General features: G+C 47.0%; 1 protein-coding gene across 2 annotated transcripts in view; it reads right to left on the minus strand.

The window, feature by feature from the left end:
- stra6 (signaling receptor and transporter of retinol STRA6) overlaps window positions 1-19211 on the minus strand; it is an 83828-nt gene that overhangs the window by 61983 nt on the left and 2634 nt on the right. For both annotated transcript variants that reach the window (XM_071405141.1, XM_071405140.1), the window contains 3 exons: window positions 11453-11519; window positions 1278-1360; window positions 877-1010 (listed from right to left, as the gene is read on the minus strand). In XM_071405141.1, coding sequence (XP_071261242.1) covers window positions 877-1010; window positions 1278-1360; window positions 11453-11519 — 284 coding nt within the window. The remainder of the gene's footprint in view (window positions 1-876; window positions 1011-1277; window positions 1361-11452; window positions 11520-19211) is intronic.

Consider the following 19211-nt stretch of genomic DNA (forward strand, 5'->3'; position numbering starts at 1 on the left):
CTTTCATCACTAAGAATGATGTCTGAAACACCTTTCATCACTAAGAATGATGTCTGAAACACCTTTCATCACTAAGAATGATGTCTGAAACACCTTTAAACACTAAGAATGATGTCTGAAACACCTTTCATCACTAAGAATGATGTCTGAAACACCTTTCATTACTAAGAATGATGTCTGTAACACGTTTCATTACTAAGAATGATGTCTGAAACACCTTTCATCACTAAGAATGATGTCTGAAACACCTTTCATTACTAAGAATGATGTCTGTAACACGTTTCATTACTAAGAATGATGTCTGAAACACGTTTAATCACTAAGAATGATGTCTGAAACACGTTTAATCACTAAGAATGATGTCTGAAACACCTTTAAACACTAAGAATGATGTCTGAAACACCTTTCATCACTAAGAATGATGTCTGTAACACGTTTAATCACTAAGAATGATGTCTGAAACACCTTTCATCACTAAGAATGATGTCTGAAACACCTTTCATCACTTAGAATGATGTCTGAAACACGTTTCATCACTAAGAATGATGTCTGTAACACCTTTAAACACTAAGAATGATGTCTGAAACACGTTTCATCACTAAGACTGATGTCTGAAACACCTTTCATCACTAAGAATGATGTCTGAAACACGTGTCATCACTAAGAATGATGTCTGAAACAGTTTTCATCACTAAGAATGATGTGGGGGGGACAGGAAAACACCCCGAATAGAGTCTAGCGGTGAAGTTTCCTTTTAAGGAGAAAATAATGATCTACGAATAACAATAGGTTTCACTGTGAAATCCTAATAATTATGGAAAAAAACCACTACTCCGATCTATCATCTCAAAAATGTTCCATCTTCCTGCTCCTTACGTTTGTTGGCTTGGTCTGTGGTGAAGGGTAGAGGGTTTTGGGCGATAACCAGACCAAACAGTTTGCAGAACAGCACGCCAAACACTGCTACAGCTAAGCCCTTGTGTTGCGTGTGGTCCAGGAAGTTCACTGGGCTGGGGATCAAACAGGAAAATATTTAGAACCAGGATGTTAGAACCAAGCTGCTTCAGGTTTGATATATGATGTCATGGCAGGGGGATGTAGCAGGGTTGGTGGGAAATATCATTGAAATAAAATTTAAAAAAAGTCCTATTCCGTTTGTAAATTCACTTTCCCACAGAACGGAGGATTAGGATGCCATTTAAAGGTATTTAAAATGGCCGACACGCTGTTGTTGAAGTCTAAGATTATAATAAGGGTGTAAGAGAAGGGGATCTCACCTGAGTAACCCTGGGACTCTTTTCTGCCCATCCGCCAGCTTCCTCCTCCTGGCAAGGAATGCTAGGATCAACATGACCACCAGCTGCAGCACAGAACGGGAGACAGACCAATTAGTCCAGGAGACATTTTAGTTAGCCCAGTTAGCCATATCTGTCTGGTCCTTCTGCCCGACCCATATGACCCTTGACACTTGTGCAGCTGTGGACCCCCTGCCTTCACCTCAGTCCTCTTGGGACCCCCTGCCCTCTCCCCTGGGTCAGACCAAAGACTGGGGGGTGACCCCACAACAAAAGGGCTTCCCCCAGTCTATGATCTGACTGGGTCACCATTAGTCAGGACTTCACAGCTCACTGACCAGTACGGACCTAGGTTGACTTCACAGTTCACTTAATCCAGTGTCCCGAAAAGTTCATTTGCACATATTTAATGAAACAGCATATTTTAATACAATATTTGTAATACAAACAAACGGGTAAAAGTTGATTGTGATATGATTAAGGGAAGAAAAAAAATAACTTTTATGGTATGGTGCCTGGCCTTAAATTCCCCTTTGGAGTAAAAAACACAGGACATTGAGTACAAAGAGTGTAATGTTTAGCTAAACGGACTGGGATCATCTACGCAGTAAAAATAAACTTGTAATCTGTAGTTTAGTTGTGAACTGGAGTGTCATCAGCTATGGCTGCAGCACGCCCGTCGATATATAACAGGTTTACTGGATAAAGAAACCAGGTTTCATAAAGTCCTTACAGACCAAACCAACGGTGTTGAAATCAGACTCTTATCTACAGGAAAGACCATGGTATATTGACCTAGACAACCTCATCATGTAAGAGTAGCCGTGTCGCTGATGGCTTTATACGGTATCAGACAGTCATTTTATACCTGGGATTACAGCGTGGGATTGTGGCTGAAACGGTGGTGAAAACGTGAAGAGGATAGAGAGTGAGACGTGTGTGTGAAGTGGTAATGACATAATGGTGTCATAATGGGCTTTTCACACTACTAAGCTGAGCCAAGCTGTTCTGAGCCAAGCTGTGCTGAGCCAAGCTGTTCTGAGCAAAGCTGTTCTGAGCCAAGCTGTTCTGAGCCAAGCTGTTCTGAGCCAAGCTGTTCTGAGCCAAGCTGTTCTGAGCAAAGCTGTGTTGAGCCAAGCTGTGCTGAGCCAAGCTGTGTTGAGCCAAGCTGTGCTGAGCCAAGCTGTTCTGAGCCAAGCTGTTCTGAGCCAAGCTGTTCTGAGCCAAGCTGTTCTGAGCAAAGCTGTGTTGAGCCAAGCTGTGCTGAGCCAAGCTGTGTTGAGCCAAGCTGTGCTGAGCCAAGCTGTGTTGAGCCAAGCTGTGCTGAGCCAAGTTGTGTTGAGCCAAGCTGTGTGCTGAGTCAAGCTGTGCTGAGTCAAGCTGTGCTGAGTCAAGCTGTGTTGAGCCAAGCTGTGCTGAGTCAAGCTGTGCTGAGCCAAGCTGTGCTGAGCCAAGCTGTGTTGGGCCAAGCTGTGCTGAGCCAAGTTGTGTTGAGCCAAGCTGTGTGCTGAGTCAAGCTGTGCTGAGTCAAGCTGTGCTGAGTCAAGCTGTGTTGAGCCAAGCTGTGCTGAGTCAAGCTGTGCTGAGTCAAGCTGTGTTGAGCCAAGCTGTGTGCTGAGTCAAGCTGTGCTGAGTGAAGCTGTGCTGAGTCAAGCTGTGTTGAGCCAAGCTGTGCTTAGCCAAGCTGTGTTGGGCCAAGCTGTGCTGAGCCAAGCTGTGCTGAGTCAAGCTGTGCTGAGCCAAGCTGTAATGAGCCAAGCTGTGCTGAGCCAAGCTGTGCTGAGTCAAGCTGTGCTGAGCCAAGCTGTGTGCTGAGCTGGCCTGGTTACACATCCACCATGGTTCCTGAAAGCTGATAAAATATCAGAGCCAGAATAGGTTCAGGTGGGCAGAGCCAGAACAGTCTGGTTCAGGTGGACAGAGCCAGAACAGTCTGGTTGAGGTGGACAGAGCCAGAACAGTCTGGTTCAGGTGGGCAGAGCCAGAACAGTCTGGTTGAGGTGGACAGAGCCAGAACAGTCTGGTTCAGGTGGGCAGAGCCAGAACAGTCTGGTTGAGGTGGGCAGAGCCAGAACAGTCAGGTTGAGGTGGGCAGAGCCAGAACAGTCTGGTTGAGGTGGGCAGAGCCAGAACAGTCTGGTTGAGGTGGACGGAGCCAGAACAGTCTGGTTGAGGTGGACAGAGCCAGAACAGTCTGGTTCAGGTGGGCAGAGCCAGAACAGTCTGGTTGAGGTGGGCAGAGCCAGAACAGTCTGGTTCAGGTGGACAGAGCCAGAACAGTCTGGTTGAGGTGGACAGAGCCAGAACAGTCTGGTTCAGGTGGGCAGAGCCAGAACAGTCTGGTTGAGGTGGGCAGAGCCAGAACAGTCTGGTTCAGGTGGACAGAGCCAGAACAGTCTGGTTGAGGTGGGCAGAGCCAGAACAGTCTGGTTGAGGTGGGCAGAGCCAGAACAGTCAGGTTCAGGTGGACAGAGCCAGAACAGTCTGGTTGTGGTGGACAGAGGCAGAACAGTCTGGTTGAGGTGGACAGAGCCAGAACAGTCTGGTTGAGGTGGGCAGAGCCAGAACAGTCTGGTTGTGGTGGACAGAGCCAGAACAGTCTGGTTGAGGTGGACAGAGCCAGAACAGTCTGGTTGAGGTGGACAGAGCCAGAACAGTCTGGTTCAGGTGGGCAGAGCCAGAACAGTCTGGTTCAGGTGGACAGAGCCAGAACAGTCTGGTTGAGGTGGACAGAGCCAGAACAGTCTGGTTGAGGTGGACAGAGCCAGAACAGTCTGGTTCAGGTGGGCAGAGCCAGAACAGTCTGGTTCAGGTGGACAGAGCCAGAACAGTCTGGTTGAAGTGGACAGAGCCAGAACAGTCTGGTTGAGGTGGACAGAGCCAGAACAGTCTGGTTCAGGTGGACAGAGCCAGAACAGTCTGGTTGAAGTGGACAGAGCCAGAACAGTCTGGTTCAGGTGGGCAGAGCCAGAACAGTCTGGTTCAGGTGGACAGAGCCAGAACAGTCTGGTTGAGGTGGACAGAGCCAGAACAGGTTGAGGTGGACAGAGCCAGAACAGTCTGGTTGAGGTGGGCAGAGCCAGAACAGTCTGGTTGAGGTGGACAGAGCCAGAACAGTCTGGTTGAGGTGGACAGAGCCAGAACAGTCTGGTTCAGGTGGACAGAGCCAGAACAGTCTGGTTGAGGTGGGCAGAGCCAGAACAGTCTGGTTGAGGTGGACAGAGCCACAACAGTCTGGTTGAGGTGGGCAGAGCCAGAACAGTCTGGTTCAGGTGGACAGAGCCAGAACAGTCTGGTTGAGGTGGACAGAGCCAGAACAGTCTGGTTCAGGTGGACAGAGCCAGAACAGTCTGGTTCAGGTGGGCAGAGCCAGAACAGTCTGGTTGAGGTGGACAGAGCCAGAACAGTCTGGTTGAGGTGGACAGAGCCAGAACAGTCTGGTTCAGGTGGGCAGAGCCAGAACAGTCTGGTTGAGGTGGGCAGAGCCAGAACAGTCTGGTTGAGGTGGACAGAGCCAGAACAGTCTGGTTGAGGTGGGCAGAGCCAGAACAGTCTGGTTGAGGTGGGCAGAGCCAGAACAGTCTGGTTCAGGTGGGCAGAGCCAGAACAGTCTGGTTGAGGTGGACAGAGCCAGAACAGTCTGGTTCAGGTGGACAGAGCCAGAACAGTCTGGTTGAGGTGGGCAGAGCCAGAACAGTCTGGTTGAGGTGGACAGAGCCACAACAGTCTGGTTGAGGTGGGCAGAGCCAGAACAGTCTGGTTCAGGTGGACAGAGCCAGAACAGTCTGGTTGAGGTGGACAGAGCCAGAACAGTCTGGTTCAGGTGGACAGAGCCAGAACAGTCTGGTTCAGGTGGACAGAGCCAGAACAGTCTGGTTCAGGTGGACAGAGCCAGAACAGTCTGGTCCAGGTGGGCAGAGCCAGAACAGTCTGGTTCAGGTGGACAGAGCCAGAACAGTCTGGTTGAGGTGGACAGAGCCAGAACAGTCTGGTTCAGGTGGGCAGAGCCAGAACAGTCTGGTTGAGGTGGGCAGAGCCAGAACAGTCTGGTTCAGGTGGGCAGAGCCAGAACAGTCTGGTTGAGGTGGGCAGAGCCAGAACAGTCTGGTTCAGGTGGACAGAGCCAGAACAGTCTGGTTGAGGTGGACGGAGCCAGAACAGTCTGGTTGAGGTGGGCAGAGCCAGAACAGTCTGGTTGAGGTGGGCAGAGCCAGAACAGTCTGGTTGAGGTGGGCAGAGCCAGAACAGTCTGGTTCAGGTGGACAGAGCCAGAACAGTCTGGTTGAGGTGGACAGAGCCAGAACAGTCTGGTTGAGGTGGACAGAGCCAGAACAGTCTGGTTGAGGTGGGCAGAGCCAGAACAGTCTGGTTTAGGTGGACAGAGCCAGAACAGTCTGGTTCAGGTGGACAGAGCCAGAACAGTCTGGTTCAGGTGGACAGAGCCAGAACAGTCTGGTTGAGGTGGACAGAGCCAGAACAGTCTGGTTCAGGTGGACAGAGCCAGAACAGTCTGGTTCAGGTGGACAGAGCCAGAACAGTCTGGTTGAGGTGGACAGAGCCAGAACAGTCTGGTTTAGATGGACAGAGCCAGAACAGTCTGGTCCAGGTGGGCAGAGCCAGAACAGTCTGGTTCAGGTGGACAGAGCCAGAACAGTCTGGTTCAGGTGGGCAGCGCCAGAACAGTCTGGTTGTGGTGGACAGAGCCAGAACAGTCTGGTTGAGGTGGACAGAGCCAGAACAGTCTGGTTGAGGTGGACAGAGCCAGAACAGTCTGGTTCAGGTGGACAGAGCCAGAACAGTCTGGTTCAGGTGGACAGAGCCAGAACAGTCTGGTTGAGGTGGGCAGAGCCAGAACAGTCTGGTTCAGGTGGACAGAGCCAGAACAGTCTGGTTGAGGTGGACAGAGCCAGAACAGTCTGGTTCAGGTGGACAGAGCCAGAACAGTCTGGTTGAGGTGGACAGAGCCAGAACAGTCTGGTTGACGTGGGCAGAGCCAGAACAGTCTGGTTCAGGTGGACAGAGCCAGAACAGTCTGGTTGAGGTGGACAGAGCCAGAACAGTCTGGTTCAGGTGGACAGAGCCAGAACAGTCTGGTTCAGGTGGACAGAGCCAGAACAGTCTGGTCCAGGTGGACAGAGCCAGAACAGTCTGGTTGAGGTGGACAGAGCCAGAACAGTCTGGTTCAGGTGGACAGAGCCAGAACAGTCTGGTTGAGGTGGGCAGAGCCAGAACAGTCTGGTTCAGGTGGGCAGAGCCAGAACAGTCTGGTTGAGGTGGGCAGAGCCAGAACAGTCTGGTTCAGGTGGGCAGAGCCAGAACAGTCTGGTTCAGGTGGACAGAGCCAGAACAGTCTGGTTGAGGTGGGCAGAGCCAGAACAGTCTGGTTGAGGTGGGCAGAGCCAGAACAGTCTGGTTGAGGTGGACAGAGCCAGAACAGTCTGGTTGAGGTGGGCAGAGCCAGAACAGTCTGGTTGAGGTGGGCAGAGCCAGAACAGTCTGGTTGAGGTGGACAGAGCCACAACAGTCTGGTTGAGGTGGGCAGAGCCAGAACAGTCTGGTTCAGGTGGACAGAGCCAGAACAGTCTGGTTGAGGTGGACAGAGCCAGAACAGTCTGGTTCAGGTGGACAGAGCCAGAACAGTCTGGTTCAGGTGGGCAGAGCCAGAACAGTCTGGTTGAGGTGGACAGAGCCAGAACAGTCTGGTTGAGGTGGACAGAGCCAGAACAGTCTGGTTCAGGTGGGCAGAGCCAGAACAGTCTGGTTGAGGTGGGCAGAGCCAGAACAGTCTGGTTGAGGTGGGCAGAGCCAGAACAGTCTGGTTCAGGTGGGCAGAGCCAGAACAGTCTGGTTGAGGTGGACAGAGCCAGAACAGTCTGGTTGAGGTGGACGGAGCCAGAACAGTCTGGTTGAGGTGGGCAGAGCCAGAACAGTCTGGTTCAGGTGGACAGAGCCAGAACAGTCTGGTTGAGGTGGACAGAGCCAGAACAGTCTGGTTGAGGTGGACAGAGCCAGAACAGTCTGGTTGAGGTGGGCAGAGCCAGAACAGTCTGGTTCAGGTGGACAGAGCCAGAACAGTCTGGTTCAGGTGGACAGAGCCAGAACAGTCTGGTTCAGGTGGACAGAGCCAGAACAGTCTGGTTGAGGTGGACAGAGCCACAACAGTCTGGTTGAGGTGGGCAGAGCCAGAACAGTCTGGTTCAGGTGGACAGAGCCAGAACAGTCTGGTTGAGGTGGACAGAGCCAGAACAGTCTGGTTCAGGTGGACAGAGCCAGAACAGTCTGGTTCAGGTGGGCAGAGCCAGAACAGTCTGGTTGAGGTGGACAGAGCCAGAACAGTCTGGTTGAGGTGGACAGAGCCAGAACAGTCTGGTTCAGGTGGGCAGAGCCAGAACAGTCTGGTTGAGGTGGGCAGAGCCAGAACAGTCTGGTTGAGGTGGGCAGAGCCAGAACAGTCTGGTTCAGGTGGGCAGAGCCAGAACAGTCTGGTTGAGGTGGACAGAGCCAGAACAGTCTGGTTGAGGTGGGCAGAGCCAGAACAGTCTGCTTCAGGTGGACAGAGCCAGAACAGTCTGGTTCAGGTGGGCAGAGCCAGAACAGTCTGGTTGAGGTGGACAGAGCCAGAACAGTCTGGTTGAGGTGGACGGAGCCAGAACAGTCTGGTTGAGGTGGGCAGAGCCAGAACAGTCTGGTTCAGGTGGACAGAGCCAGAACAGTCTGGTTGAGGTGGACAGAGCCAGAACAGTCTGGTTGAGGTGGACAGAGCCAGAACAGTCTGGTTGAGGTGGGCAGAGCCAGAACAGTCTGGTTGAGGTGGACAGAGCCAGAACAGTCTGGTTCAGGTGGACAGAGCCAGAACAGTCTGGTTCAGGTGGACAGAGCCAGAACAGTCTGGTTCAGGTGGACAGAGCCAGAACAGTCTGGTTCAGGTGGACAGAGCCAGAACAGTCTGGTTGAGGTGGACAGAGCCAGAACAGTCTGGTTCAGGTGGACAGAGCCAGAACAGTCTGGTCCAGGTGGGCAGAGCAGGAACAGTCTGGTTCAGGTGGACAGAGCCAGAACAGTCTGGTTCAGGTGGGCAGCGCCAGAACAGTCTGGTTGTGGTGGACAGAGCCAGAACAGTCTGGTTGAGGTGGACAGAGCCAGAACAGTCTGGTTGAGGTGGACAGAGCCAGAACAGTCTGGTTCAGGTGGACAGACCCAGAACAGTCTGGTTCAGGTGGACAGAGCCAGAACAGTCTGGTTGAGGTGGGCAGAGCCAGAACAGTCTGGTTCAGGTGGACAGAGCCAGAACAGTCTGGTTGAGGTGGACAGAGCCAGAACAGTCTGGTTCAGGTGGACAGAGCCAGAACAGTCTGGTTGAGGTGGGCAGAGCCAGAACAGTCTGGTTCAGGTGGACAGAGCCAGAACAGTCTGGTTGAGGTGGACAGAGCCAGAACAGTCTGGTTCAGGTGGACAGAGCCAGAACAGTCTGGTTGAGGTGGACAGAGCCAGAACAGTCTGGTTCAGGTGGACAGAGCCAGAACAGTCTGGTTGAGGTGGACAGAGCCAGAACAGTCTGGTTCAGGTGGACAGAGCCAGAACAGTCTGGTTCAGGTGGACAGAGCCAGAACAGTCTGGTTGAGGTGGACAGAGCCAGAACAGTCTGGTTGAGGTGGGCAGAGCCAGAACAGTCTGGTTGAGGTGGGCAGAGCCAGAACAGTCTGGTTGAGGTGGACAGAGCCAGAACAGTCTGGTTGAGGTGGGCAGAGCCAGAACAGTCTGGTTGAGGTGGGCAAGAGCAACAGTGTGGAAAGCTTGACTAGAGAGACGAAAGCTGACTCAGATATGAGAGGAGACTGAAGCCGGGAAAACAAAGAAGATGTTTCCTCTTAATACTACAAAAATAACCGGGAGTTCACTACATGATTTTGGCCCTGATTTAGCTGTCCCTGACACGTTTTTGAGATCGAGGAAAAAATCTCGGGACGCACGGTCGACGCAATGCTCGTCGGAGACACAATCTGAAGGCTACCGATCCCGTCTTTCCCAGACGTCCCCATATTTCTGCCTTTAACCAAAGCCAAAGTGTCAAATTGTTACAGCTCGGAAGTTCACAAGGTTAAATGTAATGCAATGTTATTAAAATCAAAATGTTGGCTAAATAGTTCAACTCTGTATGGCAAGCGTGAACGTTGGATTAACAATCTAATCCCGCCATTGTTTTGGCGAGACAGTCCTAAACTCAGCAAAAAAAGAAACGTCCCTTTGTCTTTCAAAGATAATTCGTAAAAATGGGTTTAAACACTGTTTCCCATGCTTGTTCAATGAACCATAACCAATTTATAAACATGCACCTGTGGAACATTCGTTAAGACACTAACAGCTTACAGACGGTAGGCAAATAAGGTCACAGTTATGAAACCTTAGGACACTAAAGAGACCTTTTTACTGACTCTGATTAACACCAAAAGAAAGATGCCCAGGGTCCTTGCTCATCTGCGTGAACGTGCCTTAGGCATGCTGCAAGGAGGCATGAGGACTGCAGATGTGGCCAGGGCAATAAATTGCAATGTCCGTACTGTGAGATGCCTAAGACAGCGCTACAGGGAGAGAGGACAGACAGCTGATCGTCCTCGCAGTGGCAGACCACATGTACAACACCTGCACAGGATCGGTGCATCCGAATATCACACAGGATGGCAACAGGTACAGGATGGCAACAACAACTGCCCGAGTTACACCAGGAACGCACAATCCCTCCATCAGTGCTCAGACTGTCCGCAATAGGCTGAGAGAGGCTGGACTGAGGGCTTGTAGGCCTGTTGTAAGGCAGGTCCTCACCAGACATCACCAGCAACAACGTCACCTATGGGCACAAACCCACCGTCGCTGGACCAGACAGGATTGGCAAAAAGTGCTCTTCACTGACGGTCCCGTGTGGCTCAGTTGGTAGAGCATGGCGCTTGCAACGCCAGGGTTGTGGGTTCATTCCCCACGGGGGGACCAGGATGAATATGTATGAACTTTCCAATTTGTAAGTCGCTCTGGATAAGAGCGTCTGCTAAATGACTTAAATGTAAATGTAAATGAGTCGCGGTTTTGTCTCACCAGGGGTGATGGTCAGATTCGCGTTTATCGTCGAAGGAATGAGCGTTACACCGAGGCCTGTACTCTGGAGCGGGATCGATTTGGAGGTGGAGGGTCCGTCATGGTCTGGGGCGGTGTGTCACAGCATCATCGGACTGAGCTTGTTGTCATTGCAGGCAATCTCAACGCTGTGCGTTACAGGGAAGACATCCTCCTCCCTCATGTGGTACCCTTCCTGCAGGCTCATGCTGACATGACCCTCCAGCATGACAATGCCACCAGCCATACTGCTCGTTCTGTGCATGATTTCCTGCAAGACAGGAATGTCAGTGTTCTGCCATGGCCAGCGAAGAGCCCGGATCTCAATCCCATTGAGCACGTCTTGGACCTGTTGGATCGGAGGGTGAGGGCTAGGTCCATTCCCTCCAGAAATGTCAGGGAACTTGCAGGTGCCTTGGTGGAAGAATGGGGTAACATCTCACAGCAAGAACTGGCAAATCTGGTGCAGTCCATGAGGAGGAGATGCACTGCAGTACTTAATGCAGCTGGTGGCCACACCAGATACTGACTGTTACTTTTGTTCAGGGACACATTATTCCATTTCTGTTAGTCACATGTCTGTGGAACTTGTTCAGTTTATGTCTCAGTTGTTGAATCTTGTTATGTTCATACAAGTATTTACACATGTTCAGTTTGCTGAAAATAAACACAGTTGACAGTGAGAGGACGTTTCTTTTTTTGTGGAGTTTAGTAGTGTGTGAAACCCGTCTGTACCAGATCAGTTAGTCTACCTACCACTACGTAGGCAAGACAAAGAACTACAGGAAATATAGTTGTTTAATGTGAGAAGCTCAGCAATGTTAAGATTTTGAAAGTCGTGTACTGTACGCCCGGCATACAGATACAACCAGATATGTTACACAGAGCATTATGGGTAGTGTAGTACATCATGGACTTACAGACAACAGAGAATGATGGGTAGTGTAGTACATCATGGACTTACAGACAACAGAGAATGATGGGTAGTGTAGTACATCATGGACTTACAGACAACAGAGAATGATGGGTAGTGTAGTACATCATGGACTTACAGAAATGGCAGAGATGCAGATGTGGTAGAGTCTATCATCAGCTGTAGGGTCACATGGTGGGATTACTCTGCAAAGTAACATTCACAAAACACAGAAACAGTGCATTATGGGTACTGTAGTTGTAGTACAGCTGTATATAATGTAATGCTTCATGATAATGCTATAACTATTCCTAGGAATGCTATAATGCTTCATGGAATGCTATAATGATTTATAGTAATGCTATAATGCTTCATATAAACACTATAATGCTTAATGGTAATTCTACAGTGCTTCATGGTGATGCTATAACGCAACACGGCAGTGCTATACTGCTTCATAGTAATGCTACAATGCTTCATAGTATACTATAATGCTTCATTGCAATGCTATAATACTCCATGGCAATGCTATAATGCTTCATGGTAATACTATGATGCTTCATGGTAATGTTACAATGTCTCATAGTAATGCTACAATGCTTCATGGCAATGATATAATAATTAATAGTAATGATATAATACTTAATAGTAATGATATAATACTTAATAGTAATGATATAATTCTTAATAGTAATGATATAATAATTAATAGTAATGATATAATACTTAATAGTAATGATATAATACTTAATAGTATTGATATAATACTTAATAGTAATGATATAATTCTTAATAGTAATGATATAATGCTTCATGGTAATGCTATAATGCTTCATGGTAATGCTATCATGCTTCATGGTAATGCTATAATGCTTCATGGTAATGCTATGATGCTTCATGGTAATGCTATAATGCTTCATAGTAATGCTATAATGCTTCATGATAATGTATTAACGATTCATGGTAATTCTATAATGCTTCATAGTAATGCTATAATGCTTCATGATAATGTATTAATGATTTATGGTAATTCTATAATGCTTCATGGTAATGCTATAATGCTTCCGGGTAATGCTATATTGCTTCATAATTATGCTAAAATGCTTAATGGTAATGCTATACTATTCCATGGTAATGCTATAATGCTTCATATAAATGTTATAATGCTTCTTAGCAATGCTAGAATGCTTCATAGTAATGCTTCATGTTGAGGCTACAATGATTCATAGTACTGCTATAATGCTTCATAGAATGGGTACTGTAGCGATACTCCTATTGCTTGGGACAGGTCTTCCTAGAAGATCTGTGGTATTACTGGGTCTCATGGTAATGCTAGCAGTTATAGTAAAGCTACTGTAGCAGTAATGCTTGGACTAATGCTAGCAGTAATGGTGGGATAGATAGGCTTTACTGGGCCTCATAGTAAGCTAATGCTAGCCGTTATGCTAGCAGAAACGCTAGCAGGGAATGCCAGGGATATATTGTGCATGATACCTAGGCCTAGAGGCTCAAATTCATTCGGACACAGCATAGCAAAATCTTTTGTAACTGAAACTAAAATGAGCAATTGTTATTGGACAAGTTCAGGTAGTCTCTCCCAGTCTGTTTTCTTCCGTTTGTTCCTAATGAATGAGACACAGGCCTGCCAGAGCAGGGAGGTTTGGCTGACAGACTGAGGGTGCTGCAGTATCTGAGTAAGACATTAAGGGAGGTGTGTTTGACAGCTGACTGACAGAGATGATACCGTATGTTAGTGTTACTAAACCAAGTGACTGTTGCTAAACTAAACTATCATCAGGTAGCCTAGTGGTTTAGAGCGTTGGGCCAGCGACCGAAAGGTTGCAGGATCGAATCCCCCGAGCTGACAAGGTAAAAATCTGTCGTGCTACCCCTGAGCAAGGCAGTTAACACACTGTTCCCCCGGGCGCCGAAGACGTGGATGTTGATTATGGCAGCCCCCCGGCACCTCTCTGATTCAGAGGGGGTTGGGTTAAATGCGTGAAGACACATTTCAGTTGAAGGCATTCAGTTTTACAACTGACTAGGTATTCCCCTTTCCCTTTCTCCAGTATCTGAGTGTTACTAAACCCAGAGGTGTTACACAATTATTACTAAACCCAGAGCAACAGGACCTGTTTTGGATGTTTGCCTGAATACATCACCTAATCTCAGTAAAACACAGCATTATCATGGGCAACAGCGGTAGAATTCAAATTACAATGCAGACATTTGACCAGTCGGAAAACGTTAAGCCTAAGGAGGGAAGGTAAAAAGTATTTGCCACCCTCATTCCATGATAAACATTGTTCAACTATAACAAGGGGTGAAAGTAAAGAAGCTCACACAACATAGCTATAATCAGACTGAAAAGACAGAATGGTTAGGCTCAGACTAACACTGAAAAGACAGAATGGTTAGGCTCAGACTAACACTGAAAAGACAGAATGGTTAGGCTCAGACTAACACTGAAAAGACAGAATGGTTGGCTCAGACTAACACTGAAAGACAGAATGGTTATGCTCAGACTAACACTGAAAGACAGAATGGTTGGCTCAGACACTGAAAAGACAGAATGGTTAGGCTCAGACTAACACTGAAAAGACAGAATGGTTAGGCTCAGACTAACACTGAAAGACAGAGTGGTTAGGCTCAGACTAACACTGAAAGACAGAATGGTTGGCTCAGACTAACACTGAAAAGACAGAATGGTTAGGCTCAGACACTGAAAAGACAGAATGGTTAGGCTCAGGCTAACACTGAAAAGACAGAATGGTTAGGCTCAGACTAACACTGAAAAGACAGAATGGTTGGCTCAGACTAACACTGAAAAGACAGAATGGTTAGGCTCAGGCTAACACTGAAAAGACAGAATGGTTAGGCTCAGACTAACACTGAAAAGACAGAATGGTTGGCTCAGACTAACACTGAAAAGACAGAATGGTTGGCTCAGACTAACACTGAAAGACAGAATGGTTATGCTCAGACTAACACTGAAAGACAGAATGGTTGGCTCAGACACTGAAAAGACAGAATGGTTAGGCTCAGACTAACACTGAAAAGACAGAATGGTTAGGCTCAGACTAACACTGAAAAGACAGAATGGTTAGGCTCAGACTAACACTGAAAAGACAGAATGGTTGGCTCAGACTAACACTGAAAAGACAGAATGGTTGGCTCAGACTAACACTGACAAGACAGAATGGTTGGCTCAGACTAACACTGACAAGACAGAATGGTTGGCTCAGACTAACACTGAAAGACAGAATGGTTATGCTCAGACTAACACTGAAAGACAGAATGGTTGGCTCAGACTAACACTGAAAGACAGAATGGTTAGGCTCAGACTAACACTGAAAAGACAGAATGGTTAGGCTCAGACTAACACTGAAAGACAGAATGGTTGGCTCAGACACTGAAAAGACAGAATGGTTAGGCTCAGACTAACACTGAAAGACAGAATGGTTGGCTCAGACACTGAAAAGACAGAATGGTTAGGCTCAGACTAACACTGAAAAGACAGAATGGTTGGCTCAGACTAACACTGAAAGACAGAATGGTTGGCTCAGACACTGAAAAGACAGAATGGTTAGGCTCAGGCTAACACTGAAAGACAGAATGGTTGGCTCAGACTAACACTGAAAAGACAGAATGGTTAGGCTCAGACTAACACTGAAAAGACAGAATGGTTAGGCTCAGACTAACACTGAAAGACAGAATGGTTAGGCTCAGACTAACACTGAAAGACAGAATGGTTAGGCTCAGACTAACACTGAAAGACAGAATGGTTGGCTCAGACTAACACTGAAAGACAGAATGGTTAGGCTCAGACTAACACTGAAAGACAGAATGGTTAGGCTCAGACTAACACTGAAAAGACAGAATGGTTAGGCTCAGACTAACACTGAAAAGACAGAATGGTTAGGCTCAGACTAACACTGAAAAGACAGAGTGGTTAGGCTCAGACTAACACTGAAAAGACAGAATGGTTGGCTCAGACACTGAAAAGACAGAATGGTTTGGCTCAGACACTGAAAAGACAGAATGGTTAGGCTCAGACTAACACTGAAAAGACAGAATGGTTAGGCTCAGACTAACACTGAAAAGACAGAGTGGTTAGGCTCAGACACTGAAAAGACAGAATGGTTAGGCTCAGACACTGAAAAGACAGAATGGTTAGGCTCAGACTAACACTGAAAAGACAGAGTGGTTAGGCTCAGACTAACACTGAAAAGACAGAATGGTTAGGCTCAGACTAACACTGAAAAGACAGAATGGTTAGGCTCAGACTAACACTGAAAAGACAGAATGGTTAGGCTCAGACTAACACTGAAAAGACAGAATGGTTAGGCTCAGACTAACACTGAAAGACAGAATGGTTGGCTCAGACACTGAAAAGACAGAATGGTTAGGCTCAGACTAACACTGAAAAGACAGAATGGTTAGGCTCAGACTAACACTGAAAAGACAGAATGGTTAGGCTCAGACTAACACTGAAAGACAGAATGGTTGGCTCAGACACTGAAAAGACAGAATGGTTAGGCTCAGACTAACACTGAAAAGACAGAATGGTTAGGCTCAGACTAACACTGAAAAGACAGAATGGTTAGGCTCAGACTAACACTGAAAAGACAGAATGGTTAGGCTCAGACTAACACTGAAAGACAGAATGGTTGGCTCAGACACTGAAAAGACAGAATGGTTAGGCTCAGACTAACACTGAAAAGACAGAATGGTTAGGCTCAGACTAACACTGAAAGACAGAATGGTTGGCTCAGACACTGAAAAGACAGAATGGTTAGGCTCAGACTAACACTGAAAAGACAGAGTGGTTAGGCTCAGACTAACACTGAAAAGACAGAATGGTTGGCTCAGACTAACACTGAAAGACAGAATGGTTAGGCTCAGACTAACACTGAAAGACAGAATGGTTAGGCTCAGACTAACACTGAAAAGACAGAATGGTTGGCTCAGACTAACACTGAAAAGACAGAATGGTTAGGCTCAGACTAACACTGAAAAGACAGAATGGTTAGGCTCAGACTAACACTGAAAAGACAGAGTGGTTAGGCTCAGACACTGAAAAGACAGAATGGTTGGCTCAGACTAACACTGAAAAGACAGAATGGTTAGGCTCAGACTAACACTGAAAATACAGAATGGTTAGGCTCAGGCTAACACTGAAAGACAGAATGGTTAGGCTCAGACTAACACTGAAAAGACAGAATGGTTAGGCTCAGACACTGAAAAGACAGAATGGTTAGGCTCAGACACTGAAAAGACAGAATGGTTAGGCTCAGACACTGAAAAGACAGAATGGTTAGGCTCAGACACTGAAAAGACAGAATGGTTAGGCTCAGACTAACACTGAAAAGACAGAATGGTTAGGCTCAGACTAACACTGAAAAGACAGAATGGTTGGCTCAGACACTGAAAAGACAGAATGGTTAGGCTCAGACACTGAAAAGACAGAATGGTTAGGCTCAGACACTGAAAAGACAGAGTGGTTAGGCTCAGACACTGAAAAGACAGAATGGTTAGGCTCAGACACTGAAAAGACAGAATGGTTAGGCTCAGACACTGAAAAGACAGAATGGTTAGGCTCAGACACTGAAAAGACAGAATGGTTAGGCTCAGACACTGAAAAGACAGAATGGTTAGGCTCAGACTAACACTGAAAGACAGAATGGTTAGGCTCAGACTAACACTGAAAGACAGAATGGTTGGCTCAGACACTGAAAAGACAGAGTGGTTAGGCTCAGACTAACACTGAAAAGACAGAATGGTTAGGCTCAGACTAACACTGAAAGACAGAATGGTTGGCTCAGACACTGAAAAGACAGAATGGTTAGGCTCAGACTAACACTGAAAGACAGAATGGTTAGGCTCAGACTAACACTGAAAGACAGAATGGTTAGGCTCAGACTAACACTGAAAAGACAGAATGGTTGGCTCAGACTAACACTGAAAGACAGAATGGTTGGCTCAGACACTGAAAAGACAGAATGGTTAGGCTCAGACTAACACTGAAAGACAGAATGGTTAGGCTCAGACTAACACTGAAAGACAGAATGGTTAGGCTCAGACTAACACTGAAAAGACAGAATGGTTGGCTCAGACTAACACTGAAAAGACAGAATGGTTAGGCTCAGACTAACACTGAAAAGACAGAATGGTTAGGCTCAGACTAACACTGAAAAGACAGAGTGGTTAGGCTCAGACACTGAAAAGACAGAATGGTTAGGCTCAGACACTGAAAAGACAGAATGGTTAGGCTCAGACACTGAAAAGACAGAATGGTTAGGCTCAGACACTGAAAGACAGAATGGTTAGGCTCAGACTAACACTGAAAAGACAGAATGGTTAGGCTCAGACTAACACTGAAAAGACAGAGTGGTTAGGCTCAGACACTGAAAAGACAGAATGGTTAGGCTCAGACACTGAAAGACAGAATGGTTAGGCTCAGACTAACACTGAAAAGACAGAATGGTTAGGCTCAGACTAACACTGAAAAGACAGAATGGTTAGGCTCAGACTAACATCATATCTTATGTAAGTTTCATATTCTGGAAGGTCTATCTGGACACAACTGGAACTGGAGAATGAGTGTTGAGAGTATAGTGTTTCAGCCACGTCTACTGTCTGGAGATATTAGTGTTTCAGCCACGTCTACTGTCTGGAGATATTAGTGTTTCAGCCACGTCTACTGTCTGGAGATATTAGTGTTTCAGCCACGTCTACTGTCTGGAGATATTAGTGTTTCAGCCACATCTGCTGTATGGAGATATTAGTGTTTCAGCCACATCTACTGTCTGGAGATATTAGTGTTTCAGCCACATCTACTGTCTGGAGATATTAGTGTTTCAGCCACGTCTACTGTATGGAGATATTAGTGTTTCAGCCACATCTACTGTCTGGAGATACTAGTGTTTCAGCCACGTCTACTGTCTGGAGATATTAGTGTTTCAGCCACGTCTATTGTATAGAGATATTAGTGTTTCAGCCACGTCTACTGTCTGGAGATATTAGTGTTTCAGCCACATCTACTGTCTGGAGATACTAGTGTTTCAGCCACGTCTACTGTCTGGAGATATTAGTGTTTCAGCCACGTCTACTGTATAGAGATATTAGTGTTTCAGCCACGTCTACTGTCTGGAGATATTAGTGTTTCAGCCACGTCTACTGTCTGGAGATACTAGTGTTTCAGCCACGTCTACTGTCTGGAAATATTAGTGTTTCAGCCACGTCTACTGTCTGGAGATATTAGTGTTTCAGCCACGTCTACTGTCTGGAGATATTAGTGTTTCAGCCACGTCTACTGTCTGGAGATATTAGTGTTTCAGCCACGTCTACTGTATGGAGATATTAGTGTTTCAGCCACATCTACTGTATGGAGATATTAGTGTTTCAGCCACGTCTACTGTATGGAGATATTAGTATTTCAGCCACATCTACTGTATGGAGATATTAGTGTTTCAGCCACGTCTACTGTCTGGAGATATTAGTGTTTCAGCCACATCTACTGTCTGGAGATATTAGTGTTTCAGCCACATCTACTGTATGGAGATATTAGTGTTTCAGCCACGTCTACTGTATGGAGATATTAGTGTTTCAGCCACGTCTACTGTCTGGAGATATTAGTGTTTCAGCCACATCTACTGTCTGGAGATATTAGTGTTTCAGCCACGTCTACTGTATGGAGATATTAGTGTTTCAGCCACATCTACTGTATGGAGATATTAGTGTTTCAGCCACATTATTATTGATGCACCTGAGGCTAATCGAGTTAAAGACTTGACCGTATTGAAGCAGTTCACCCAAATTAATGATTCAAACATTTAACCAAGAGTATAGGAAGCAGATTTCACCAACATTCAAAACACAACCCCACACAAAAAGTC

This window comes from Salvelinus alpinus, chromosome 6 (assembly GCF_045679555.1).
Source record: "Salvelinus alpinus chromosome 6, SLU_Salpinus.1, whole genome shotgun sequence".
NCBI lineage: Eukaryota > Metazoa > Chordata > Actinopteri > Salmoniformes > Salmonidae > Salvelinus > Salvelinus alpinus.